General features: G+C 43.3%; 2 protein-coding genes across 4 annotated transcripts; one reads left to right on the forward strand and one right to left on the reverse strand.

Moving 5' to 3' along the window:
- Nucleotides 1–43: 43 nt before the first annotated feature.
- Nucleotides 44–5,561, reverse strand: LOC108892107 (protein mono-ADP-ribosyltransferase PARP12). The gene is made up of 8 exons (XM_018689553.2): nt 4,893–5,561; nt 3,965–4,100; nt 2,613–2,868; nt 2,142–2,237; nt 1,263–1,389; nt 1,017–1,185; nt 793–913; nt 44–688 (listed from the first exon to the last, which is right to left on the reverse strand). The coding sequence occupies exons 1-8, from the start codon at nt 5,240–5,242 to the stop codon at nt 591–593; spliced, it is 1,353 nt and encodes a 450-aa protein (XP_018545069.1). The 5' UTR covers nt 5,243–5,561; the 3' UTR covers nt 44–590.
- A 3,307-nt stretch (nt 5,562–8,868) lies between these two features.
- LOC108892108 (T-cell ecto-ADP-ribosyltransferase 1) lies at nt 8,869–10,579 on the forward strand. 3 transcript variants are annotated; one of them, XM_051077644.1, is made up of 3 exons: nt 8,869–9,014; nt 9,089–9,207; nt 9,687–10,579. In XM_051077644.1, the coding sequence occupies exons 2-3, from the start codon at nt 9,112–9,114 to the stop codon at nt 10,434–10,436; spliced, it is 846 nt and encodes a 281-aa protein (XP_050933601.1). In that variant the 5' UTR covers nt 8,869–9,014; nt 9,089–9,111; the 3' UTR covers nt 10,437–10,579. The 3 variants fall into 3 exon arrangements, with proteins under 3 accessions (XP_050933601.1, XP_018545072.1, XP_018545070.1); XM_018689556.2 differs by having other exon boundaries at nt 9,110–9,207; XM_018689554.2 differs by having other exon boundaries at nt 8,869–8,940.
- Nucleotides 10,580–13,299: the final 2,720 nt, after the last annotated feature.

Here is a 13,299-nt window from a genome sequence, read left to right on the forward strand (position 1 = left end):
ATCCAGAAACTTTCAATAAAAAAACTTTGATTTAAATGTAAAATAAGTTGATGAACAGTTTATTTTCTACAAACTTTAATATGTTCACATGGACGATAAACCTGCACCTGAATGAACGAATCAACGAATGAATGAATGAATGAAAGTCTGAGTAAAAACCAAACATTTAACCAAGTCTGATAAACATTGATAAACAAACAGCTCAGTGTTTTTCTGTTTTTAAAAATAAAGATGTTTCCTTAATCTTTGGTTTAAACTCATCTGAACATGTTGAAACGTTCTCAGTAACTGATGTCTTTTTGTTTCAGAACCAGAACCTTCTGTTACTGAAGAACCTCATTCAAAACTCCACCCACATTTGTCCCTAAATAAAGATCTGGATCTGATCTGCAGCTGAATCTGATGTTTAACTAAAATCATAAAATCATGAAAGTTTAAACGTTTAAAATCCTCAGAAGGCGACGTCACAGTCTTTGGGTCATGTGATCGTCAGCGTTTGACGACGTGTAACAGTCGGAGTTTAAGTCAGAGTTCAGGTCTCGTTCAGGTCCGGTCCGGTTCAGACGGGCCAACTTCAGTTCATGGTTTTTCTACTGAGCCTGAGCCTCCACCTCGGCCACGGAGATGAAGTGAGGACGGCGGCGAACCTTCCTCTTGGTGTTGTGTTTGAGGTTCCTCTGGTACATGTCTGCAGGAAAACGACAGGAAACACAGAGTTAAAGTAGAAAAGAAGACAGAGCGGTCCTCACCTGTGACTCTGCTGCACCTGATGGAGAAGACAGGAAATCGTACCTGTGAAGCTGATGACATACTCCCTCTGACCTTTGACCACCGTGACCTGGGCTGTTGGGTCAGACAGGAAGGCCTCCTCCAGAGTCCTGGACGTCTGTGATGTGGTGCGACTCTTCTCATCCTGAGGGACAGACGCAGGGGTTAGCATGCTAACATCACCGCTTGTTAGGCCTGACCTCTGACCTCTGACCCTCCAAAGCTTTGTTCATTAACCTCTGACTCACCGGCTGTCCATACTCCACCCACCGCCCCTGGTCTCCTCTGTAGTACCACTGCCACTTGGTGGTCAGGGCGTAGTGAGGCGGCTTCATGACGGAGGACACTGTGGAGAGGCGGCGAACTCGCTGTGACCTCCTAGTCATCGTCAGGAAGTTGACGGACGGATCGCCGGAGCTACAAACATAGAAAGGAAACGTTTTAGCCGCCACCTTGTCAACCTCAAACCTAACCTCTGACCTTTGACCTCTGACCTCTGAGTCTTTGATGGGTCGCAGAATTCTCGCTCGATGTCCTCCATGTTGTGCAGGTCGGTCCAGGTAAAGCCGTCAAACTCCTCCCACTTGTAGGGAAGGTGGAAGTGAACTCGGCGACACTCGTCTGCACAGAGAGACCAACACCAGACTCCATTTAAAAAACACTAGATTTAACAAACCAACAAAACACGACTCAAACATCTGCTTCCTGCTGATGACAAGTTTCCTCTGTAACACAGCATCTATGTTAGTGGACGGCTAATGTACCACAGCAGATTCACAGTGATGTTAAAACACCAATATTATCTCATATTTAATAAATCAGTTGATTCTTGACACACTCAGTCCAAGATGGCCGACAGTGGTAAACATGAAGAAAATGTTTCAGGTAAATAAACAAACATACATGTATCATAAATAACGACACTATTATATTACATGATATGATATTACAACCATAACTTTGCCCTTTTTCCTCCTGTTGTGTGACGTCCACCTGTAGTGAAAAAACTCTGAATGATAAAAACTATTTTTTTTTAAAATCCAGATGATTTTTATCTAATTTTTATCAGAATTTCTGAATGAAGTGAAACAAAGTGATGCAATAAAACACATTTCACATGTAAATAATTAAAGATTCCCTGTGAGAAAAGAATAAATTCTGATGCTGATGTCTGATACTGTTTCAGTGATAAAGAGCTGACGTCAGGTCAGGATCAGTTCAGAGAGGAAACTGCTGCCACCTGCTGGACATCACTGTGAACTGCAGGAGAACAGACTGAAGAGACGACAGAAATCACAGCTTCAGCTGAGACAAACACGTCTGCTGTGTGATCATTAAAATCATCAGTGAAATCAGAGCTGATCTGAACTCACTGTGGAACCTGCAGATGTTTCTAATGAAGTGTAGACAGATGTTGTCGTCCTCGTCCGTCTGAGCTGAAGGTTTCCACAAAGGGTCAGAAAGATTCTCTGACAAAGACAAAGACATGAAGAGAAATAAACTTCAGTCTGATAAAATATGAAAACATCCGTCATCTCAGCTCTGTCTCCTGTGTTTTTCAGACCTTGATATTTTCCACCTCCATCTTTTAAACTTCAGGACCAAAACTTCTTCACAGAAAAGTTCTTCACATAAAAAACAAACAAACCACAGGAAGATGTGAAACACTCCTGATCACGATCAGGACCAAGGACCAGGACCCTCTGATCCTGATCAGTCTGGGACTGGTTCGTCTGTTTGGTTCTTATTGTCAAACGCTTTGTGACCTTGTGTTTGAAAGGTGCTGTATAAATAAAGTTTATCATACCGGATATAGGTGTTGTGACCAGATGTATTCTCCTCACCTGTGGGTTGGGCAGCGGCGGTGAGGTGGTGCATGTTCCTGTAGATGAAGGGCAGGTCGTGGATGATGTCTCCACTCAGTCCTCTCTCCTCCAGCAGTCGGCGGCCGCGGTCGCCGATGGCGTGTTGGCGGTTACACCTGAGTCCAAAGACGCAGTCGTCCTGAATGAAGTGCTGACACAGGTGAAGCTTGGTGCAGGTGTCCTGGAAGGAGCAGCCGCCGTGAGGACCGGGGCCTCTGTTATAGTGTGTGCACACCTGAGGCGACAGGTAAGACAGAGTGAGGACAGGAGACAGGAACAGATCACATGATTTAACGTCGGAATCAGACAATAAAGATTCTGATATCAGATGTACATTTTTTCTGTAATCTGAAAATCTTTTCTCAGAATTTTAAATCTTTTCATGAAATTATCAGATAGAGGATGATGAGACACAGATCTGAGTTCTGAGATCACAGGATTAAAAAAGTAATAATTTATGAAGCGATTTGATTCTGAAAACTCAGTTAAATTTTTCTCTGTTTACCAGAGACATCTGATAATTAACTGAAATCATTTTCACTTTGAGATTTTAGTCACAAAATAAAAAGTTCTCACATAAATTAAAGTTTTCAGATAATTATTGGACAGATTTTTCATCATGAGATTCTTTTCTCACATTTATGATCAACCCATCTTTTCTCATAATTTTTAGATCTGAAAATCTCTGAAAAATCTCAGACCAAACGTGGATCTTTTTTTTTTTAGATCCAGACATTGTGATTCTCAAGAAACCTCTTCTCGAATCTGTGAGTTTGTTTTTTCTCATTCTCTTAAAATCATCAGAATGTTCTTCAGTGTTTATGAGGTAATAAAATAAAGATTATTCAGATTTCTGAGATTGATTTTTCATGATTATAAAAAAGATGAAATGACAGTGAGGATTCCTGTGATTGTTGTAATGATACAGATTTCATTTCTCTGAAATGATGAGAAAACAGAGGAAGTGTTTTACTTTACCTCTGTAGAAACTGTCCTTTGTCAACACTTTTTACTTTTTTATTTCTTTTTTGTTCTTTTTTTTTCTTTGTTACTTTAATTTGTAGTTTCTGGATCTTTGCGGCTTCTCTTCGTCTGTTTCTTCTTCGTCACCCTCTCTGGACTTTATCGTTATCACAGTGTTTAGTCGCGGAGCTCGGCCTATTCTCCTACTCCATTAACTGATCTTCATCCTCTCATCCATTAAAGTCGGGACAGAAGCTACTCTGCTCCATCGCTCCAGAAAAGACGAGAGAGAAGAGTGAAAACCACAAACATTTCCCTTTGACATCACAGGTGTGTGACAGGTGTGTGAGGTGTGTGAGGTGTGTTACCTCAGGCAGCAGTGTGGGGTCGTTCTGCAGCAGCAGCAGGAACAGGTCGTCCTCGTTCAGCTCGTGCAGCGTGCACTCTCTCAGTAATCGATAGTTATGATCTGATCGGATGTCGTGGGAGAATTTACACGGTTTCCTGTGAATGATGACGACGACAATGTTATTGATCTGAGATCAGTTTAACATGTTCCTTCATCAACACACGCACACTACAGCAACTAATGTGTGTTAATCCGCTGCTGAAAATAGTCCCCAACAGAGTCACAGGTTGTTTGAGGAAATGACAGAGACCAGACTGAAGTCCACTCACGACTAAACTTCATCTACAGTTAAACATGATAAAATGGTTTTCATTTAATGTCTCTGCTACAGATTCTCTGCTTTGTGATTGGTCAGAGTCACAACATACGAGCTCCAGTAAAAACCTGAGGAATGAGCTGTGAACAAACAAACAGCTTCAACCTGATTCATCTTCATCATCATCATCATCATAACCTTCACCATCTTCATCATCATCACCATCTTCATCATCATCACCATCATCATCTTCATCATCATCATCACCATCATCACCATCATCATCATCATCTGTTTCTTCTCTCAGTTTCATTTCTCTGGAAACGTCACTCCTCCATCACCAAATACTTTTCCTTCACTTTCGTTTCTCTTCACCGCTGCAGCAGTTCTGTATCAATCCGCAGCAAAGGCACAGATAAAGTAGTCCCCGGAGATAAATGAAGGTTTAATAAAAAACAGAGACTTAATCTGTTCCTGTGTCTGTTTGATTTCTACGGAAGCCTGAAATAATCAAAAGAGCAGAGTTTCCTGGGCAGGGTGAGGGTAACAGCGTGTATTTCTCCGCTGCTCTTCACTCACTTTTATTTACCTGTTGTTCTCTGACACTGACACACCTGTGCGCGTGGCTCACCTGCCTTTGCCGAACCTGCAGTTTCCGTAGATGAAGAACTTGCAGAGGTGCAGCTGCTGACACCCCCCCTCTCCCTCCCCCCTGCAGCGCTCTTCGCGGCCGTAGCTCCTGCACAGCCGCAGGGACGTCTTCGCCACCACCGTGCAGTCCCCCGGCCGCTCCCCGCCGTCACCCGCCGGGCCGCGGACCAGCAGGAAGCGGGGGCACCGCTGCAGGATGAAGCAGAACTCTTCTTCGGTGATGTGGCAGCGCTGCAGCAGCTTCCGGTGCAGCTGCAGCAGCTGCATGGCTCCTCTGCCGCCGCACAGGAGGCTGGTGGCCAGCAGGATCTCTCGGCTGTACCCGGACATGTCGACCGACCGGCGGCTTCACTCTCACTGAGCACCGCCCGGACCTCCACCGGGAGGACCAGGTCCGCGGAAAACACACATCCGCTCCAAGACTGTCACAATAAAAGCACGTGAAGAAACAAACACCTGAGACTCCTGATTCAGAAAACAAAGGCTGCGGTCGAATAGTCAAAAAAGATCTCCTTTCCTAATCACGTTTCCTTTCCTTCCTTACTTTTTGAAACATCATGTTCACTGTTGTTTTCTGTTGTCGTTTGTGTAAATACATCCATGGTCTAAAGCCGGGTCAGTCCTGTGGAAGTCTTATTTTACATCCATGAAGTCACTAGGTTAACACTCACAAACGAGCCGCGCCAGATCCAGAACGAGATTCGCTCGTCCTCATGGCCCAGAGGCATGACGGGAGCAGCCCCACTGTGCATATTCAGTGACGAATAACGCGGAAGTCAGAAACCTTTTCAGCATGTGCCAGATGAGCAGCTCTGATAGGACTGAATGGCCGCCATTTTAGATCTGGTATCCAGCTCTAATAATCAAATGATCCAATCCAATAATCAAATGACTGAAGCTCCTGTCCTCAAATTTTAGAGACACTGAGATACTTCTGGGTCATTTCATTCATTTAGGAACCTTCCTAAGAAAAAAGGACTACTCAGCCACAGACCCCCGGACTGACCTTTGACCTCTGACCTCTGACCTCACCTGTCATACTGAAATAACCACCTACACCCTCCTGCTCAGGTGTAGGAGGTTATTTCAGCTGTGCAGATGTGAAGAACACCTGATTTAAAGCAGCTGTAAATTAACACGTTTAAATATAAAAACAGTCAGTGATAAACAGTCTGCGTGTTGATGAGGAAAAAAGGAAATTGTTATTACTGTTGGGATCATAGCATGAGCAGCCACTCTATACTGATATTGTACTTTACCAACTGGTCCTTTATTAAAAGCTGCCTGTCAAAGGTCTATTCATGGTTCTGACTGATCCTGACTGACATTTTTCCTTGTAGATGTTTCCTGACAGTTTTCACTGCCTTGGCTGTGGGTATGCAACGGTCAACTATCAGCCACCTACAACGCAGTCTTGATATCCTTACCCAGGAGATTTATCCCCCATTCGTACCTTGTGACCCTAACGACTCACATGATGTTAGAGTGAGTCAACAACTCTCAGGACTACCTCCAAGAGGTTAGATACCTGAGACCAGTTTTTCAAACTGAGGACGCCTTTCAGATGAGAAAGGAACAGATCCACTCAGTCAGTTCAAGGACTCAGACCAACTGGTCCTTCATTAAAAGCTGCCTGTCAAAGGTCTGTTCATGGTCCTGACTGATGTAAATGACATCTTTCCTCTGTGTGGACAATGGCAGCGTATACAGACAGACAGATAATACTAACTGTCTTTCAAATGAAGACAGGTGTGCTGCTGTATTGTGAAAAGTGCCCGACTGTTGGAGCAGTCAAATCACTTAGTTTGACTTTACAGATACCAAACAAATGACCTTCATGGCCCAGAGTCAGAGACAGAGCTGAAAGCCTCATGAACAGAAATCCTCTGCTGCTCATTCATCTGATGAAGGCTCAAACATGGAGGGATTGTGGATGTGCAATATCTGTATTTAGTTCATTTTCTGTCTCTATGTATAAAGTCCTGTGTATATTGCTCTTCTGTTAATATTTTTTTTATTACATTGTCATGTTTATACTGTTCTTATGTATATATTTTTATAGCCTTATCTTGTTTTTATCTTGTCTTTACTCATATTTATGTCTTTTTCTATCTTTTCAATCACTAATGCTGCTGCAACAATGTAAATTTCCCCATTGTGGGACTAATAAAGGATTATCTTATCTTATTTGATCTTATCTTACACTGTAAAGTAGTAACACCATGGTTTCTCAGTCCAATCAAACATTTACACACATCAGACTGGAAACAGGAGTGAGGACAGACAGGACAGACAGGTGGATGGGAGGTGAGGTGACAGACAGGGGCTGAGGCAGTGGACTATCACAATAAACCCCTCTCCAAGGATCAGACTCTAAATGTCTGAAAACAACACTGGAACAAGTCCAACAGGCAGATGGAGGAGGTGTGGAGGTGAGCTCAGCGGGTCAGGAGAACTCAGGTGGATGGTCTACAGGGGCTGGAGAGTTGATGAGCTGAATACCTTTAGGCAGATGGTTCAGAGGCAGGACAGACTGACAGAACCTGATGAACCAGGGGCCAGGCAGACAGACGGAGACAAGGATGGAGGTAGGACCCCTGTGGAGGTCAGCAGTGAGGCTGGAGGACAGGAAAGGCTGCCGGCACCAAGAGATTCAGCTAGAAGTTGGGCCAGGGTGCAGGGCAGGAGGCTGGAGGTCTGACTGATCAGTCAGCGGGGGACTGTTTACTGTTGACCCTACCACTGACTGGGAACCAAGATGATGAGTCTAGTTTCGTCCTTTCCAGATCTTCATGGTAGAAAGAGGTCAAGTAGTTCAGGTCCTGGAGGTTGGTCCAGGTCCTACAGTTGGTGATGGTGTCATCCTGACTGTGTTGCTCTGTTCTGGACACATGACGTCTGTTTCCTGAAGAGAACTCCATCCTCTGTCACTCTTGCTGAAGTTTCTTCCAGTTTTTGTGGGAGTTTTTCCTCCTCTGATTTGAAGGAGTTGCTGTTGTAAGTCAAATAAAATATGACTTGACTAGTTCTCAGTTTGTCCAAATGACGAATGCAATGGCATTTACAGTAAAACAACAGAAATGTCAAAGTAGAATAAACTCACTACACCGTTTATCAGTCCACTCTGATCCAGTTCTACACTGTTTTTAAACTGGACCCAGACAGATCCACTCAGTCAGTCCAAGGACTCAGACCAATTGGTCCTTCATTAAAAGCTGCCTGTCAAAGGTCTGTTCATGGTCCTGACTGATGTAAATGACATCTTTCCTCTGTGTGGACAATGGCAGCGTATACAGACAGACAGATAATACTAACTGTCTTTCAAATGAAGACAGGTGTGCTGCTGTATTGTGAAAAGTGCCCGTCTGTTGGAGCAGTCAAATCACTTGGTTTGACTTTGCAGATACCAAACAAATGACCTTCATGGCCCAGAGTCAGAGACAGAGCTGAAAGCCTCATGAACAGAAATCCTCTGCTGCTCATTCATCTGATGAAGGCTCAAACATGGAGGGATCTTAAACTGTAAAGTAGTAACACCATGGTTTCTCAGTCCATTCAAACATCTACACACATCACATCTGTGAATTATTGGGAACTGATGTAGAGTCATCAGTCTTCTCTACCTGTACATGTCAGACTAACACTACACCTCCTCCATTCCTCTGTAGAAAGTGTCACAAACTGAGCCACAGCCGCACACAACCAACCCCATCAACTCATTACTGATCAACATGAGAATAAAGCACAAGAGGAAACTTTAGACCGACATTAACAGTCACACAGGGTGGAGAGGGTCATCACAGTGAACACCTGTGTGTGCACGTGTGAGTGCACGTGCATGAAAATGTACTGTCTTTATCTTTGTGAGCGTGTGTGGACGTGGTTGGCTGCTGTGACCAGGTGTACATGTGTACATCTACAGTATATAAGTGTGAGTGTTGTCCTGCAGAGGAAGCAGGGAGCTGCTGTCCCACCAAACCCTATGACCCAGAGGTTCATCTCTCAGCATCTCCTCATACTGACGACCAGTGAGTTCATCCTCCCAAACAACCTCTGAGCATCCAGCATCTTTAAACTCTTCTCTCAGAGAAAAGCATCAGAGGTGTGTGTCAGTGTTTGTTGGACTCTGTGACACAGTGTGATGTTCAACTTGTTTCACTACACTTGTAAATGTAGGAGGTGTTTTCCTACCTGCAGTGATGGGGGGTAACACCAGGATCTTTGCTTCAGTCTGTCTGCTGCTCTGCTGGATGCTGCTTATCCACCCAGTCAGAGGTGGAAATCCACCTTCACAGGTGAGGAGGACACAGACAAAAATCCTCAGCACTGCACAAACAACAAGGGGAAAATGAACACTGTGTTATTTCAATGAATCAGACAGAGACCTGTTCTCTATCCCTCTATCAACACCAGTTATATTCTGAATGTAACTCTGTAAAAGTTAAATTGTTGTGATTGGACTGATTGACTCTCTCTGTTTATTGTGGTCAAAACGTGTCATACAGTCAGAGTAAACTGTGTAGAATGGCAGGAAATGTCATTTAAAAATAAGAGTCACTGCAGGTGGAGACTGCTGGTTTAAAGCAAACAGGTCGTCAGTGAACGTTACTGATGTGTTCAGCATCAACGTGTCTGTGACATTAACAGATCATCTGATCTGATCTGTTTCCTATAAAACACTTTCTCTGCTGCAGTTTAGTTTTATACAAACGTCATTTCTCAGGTGGTTTGACCTCTGACATTTAACATCATCTCTTCTCTCTTCTGCCCTTAGATCACATCGATACCACTCGACATGTCTGTCAATGCTGTTGATGACATGTACTTTGGCTGCACTGAACAAATGAGGAATAAACTCAAAAACACACAGGACCAGCTGAGCATATCTAACAAATCCCAGAAAGATTTAAAAAACTGCTTGGAAAAGGCTAAAAAGAAAACAGACAATGCAGCTCTTACCCCAGATCATGTGCAGGCAATCTGTACATACACATCTGATGGCATTTATAAGGAGTTTAATAGAGCAGTCAGGGAAGACAAGAGCAAGTATGGGAAGTCCTTCCCATACCAGTCTTTACATTTCTGGCTAACAGATGCCATACAAGTCCTGAATGAAGCTAGGAGGAAGGCACTGAAAAAGCCAGAAAGCTGTGAGACAACTTATCGAAGAACCCATGACGTATTTACTGGAAAAGTCAACGACAGAATTCGGTTAGGTTCCTTTTCTTCCACCTCTCGCAGAACTGACCTGAAAGACTTTGGTAAAGAAACCTGTTTTGTAATTGAAACCTGTCTAGCAGCTTATGTGGCACAATATTCAATCTATGACCAGGAGGAGGTTCTGATACCTCCATATGAAACATTCAAGATAACAAAGAAAATTGAGGATAATAAAGATAAACCTGCAGGTCTGACTGACTGTGAAGTCATCTATGAGTTGAAGCATGCAGGAGGTAAAAGTGTTTTAAACTGTAAAACATCAGGTGTAGCTGCAGCTGCAAGAGAAGTTACGCAGCAGAATTAAAAACTATCTTAGCTGCTGCTGAAATATTTACCATAAGAATCCATCTGTGAGCCTTCAGCCTTATTCAGAACATCTCTGTGTCCAACATGTGTCTCAGTGTGAAATCAATAAACATGTTGTGAAGAAAAAATGTGGATTTGCTGTTTTTGTTCAGTTAATGGTTGACGGCCATCAACACCAAGATGTCTACCATGTCTACAGAAAATTCAGCTGTGTTGTGTGAGTTCTTGTTACTGTGGGCTGTGATGCAGAGTGTGTGGACTATAAACTCCAGTACTCACAGTAAAATTCTGAGCTTCAGAAACAGCAGCTGATTGAAAGCTTCATCAGTGTAGCTGGAGCTCAGGCTCAGCATATCTCCCATTTTCAGTCATCCGGCCCTGTCGTCCTCCTCCTCAGAGCTGGTCTATGCAGACATCTCTCCCTGGTACAACTCCTCTGTCTGCTGGCTCCAGCAGCTCTGGCAAATCCTACAGTAATACTGTAACTTGTTTTAGCTTCTCTCTCTTCACTGGATTTGTCCCAGTAAACTGAGGAATCAGATACTGCAGGCAAATGTTCAGCAGGCGGTCTCTCAACTGGTCCTATCAGCTGCACATGCAGTATGGAGGGCTGGAGGGCTAAAACTGCTCTTTGTATCACCCTTTCCCTGTAAACCACAGAACCTGTAGACAGAGACTGAAGGCGGGAATCTAACCTGTCACCTGTCATGGCACTTACCTGAAGGGCTATGCAGAATTAAAAAGGTATAAAGAAGAGGTGCTGGTACCTCCCTATGACAAATTCAAGATAACAAAGAAAATTGAGGGTGTGCGTAAACCTGCAGGTCTGACTGACTGTAAAGTTTAAACTGTGCAGCATCAGACAAAGCTCCATGAATCATTACAACATAACTCACTGTTAAAGACCTGTCTGACTGATGTTGACATGTTTGTATTATTCAAAGCATCTCTGTGTCCAACATGTGTCTCAGTGTGAAATCAATAAACATGCTGTGAAGAAAAAAAGTGGATTTGTTGCTTTTGTTCAGTTAATGGACCATCAACACCATGAACACTGACTGACTCTGATAATGTTTCCAATCACATCAATCAATAAATATTCACTGAAACAGCAGAGAGGGCTGATATTGATGACAGGGTTTGATTCACTGCTCATATTCATCTTTGGAAACTGTCTCTTCCCTCCAGTCAGAGTTTAACTGTCTCTGAAACTCAGGCAGCCAAACTAAACCTCATCTGACCAACTCACAGCAGCAAGAAGATTTTCATAGACTCACTCATCAGGTCTCGTTGTTCTGGTCTCAGGTTCTTTGGTTAATGCATCTCGTCCCATTGATCTGATTTCCAGAGAAAACAAAACAGAAAAGAAATTAAACCACGTCTTTGTCACCACAGCTGTGAAGTAAAAGAAACAATAAAAACTGTTGATCAAGTCTGGACAGGCCTGATCCCAAACCACCACCAGATCAGGTTACACTGATGGAGGGGGAGAGTAGAAATGGAAATTATGGGATGTCCTCACCACTGTACTGGAACAAGGAAGCAGCCGTCACCACGGCAACAGATAGATGCTCTGCTGATATGGCTGTGTCGTCTTTTCCTCCGTCCCTGTGACGACATAACAACATAACAGTACTGGTTTTGGTCCAAACAGCATCAGGAAGCAGGAACAAACAGACACTCAGATAAAACAGTTACCTGTGTGCCTTTGATGAGTCACAGTGAGTCTGTTTACCTGTAAACCTCTGTTTTCTTTCTGACCTTAGGGTCAGTTGTTCTTTCCAATGTCAACATCCTAACATCCTAACATCACAAGGCTATGAACTGTGGGTAATTCCCTCCTGAAGAGTCTGAGATGCAGAGACAGTCCTGCACCTGATGATCTGACAGAGAGACAGACCTGAGTCCTCAAAGTCTGAGAGTCTGAGACTGTGGATGATCAGTCTCAGTGAATCTGTTAAACCTGAAACTCTGTTTCATTCATGTCTACAGTCTGTTATTGTGTCGTCCTGACTGTCCAAAACCTGCTGAATCTATTTCCTGTCCTGTTTGTCCGTCCTGAGGGCTGCGGTTGAATAGTCAAAAAAAATCTCCTCTCCTGACCACTTTTCCTCGACCTCAGTGGAAAACATTTTGATGTGAAGGAAAGATGTGAAGGAGGATTGATAAGGACTTAGGAAAACAGCAATGTTTAGAGAATCTGACTGCTGTAAAACTCTGCTGTCTTCAAACCTTTAAACCTTAACTTTATTTCTACCAGATGAAGACCTGTACAGAGACAAACTGCTGTAGACTCCAGTTCAATAAGGTTTCCTGTCCAACACAAATCACAGGAACAGTAAACAGTTACTGACCGGAAACAACAACAATACAGATACTGTTCAAAATAAAAACAAACAGATTGAAATGAAACCTAATTTCTTTGTATAATATTTAGTTGCGATGATAATAAAAACTATGAATTAAATCAGTGTGTTCTTCGTGATGACTCCTGACTAGATCTGAAAGAGAAGAAATCTGGAGCTCAGCCAGCTAGGAAGGATTTTCATCAGTTTATGATAGAGTCACAAACATGTATGTGGTCCTGCTGCAGTGAAAATATGACAGTGCATCACTTTAAACACTGCTGTTGCTAGGAATCATGGGACATCATTCGCTCCTCTCTTTTGGTAAAGTCAAGTCAAATTTTATTTATATAGCGCCAATTCACAACAGAAGTTATCTCGAGGCACTGTACATATAGAGCAGGTCTAGACCGTACTCTTTATCTTATAAAGTTTACAGAGAGAAACCCAACAGATCCCACCATGAGCAGCACTAGGCGACTGTGGCAAGGCAAAACCTCCTTTAAGAGGCAGAAA

This window comes from Lates calcarifer, linkage group LG18, assembly GCF_001640805.2.
Source record: "Lates calcarifer isolate ASB-BC8 linkage group LG18, TLL_Latcal_v3, whole genome shotgun sequence".
NCBI classification, from domain to species: domain Eukaryota; kingdom Metazoa; phylum Chordata; class Actinopteri; family Centropomidae; genus Lates; species Lates calcarifer.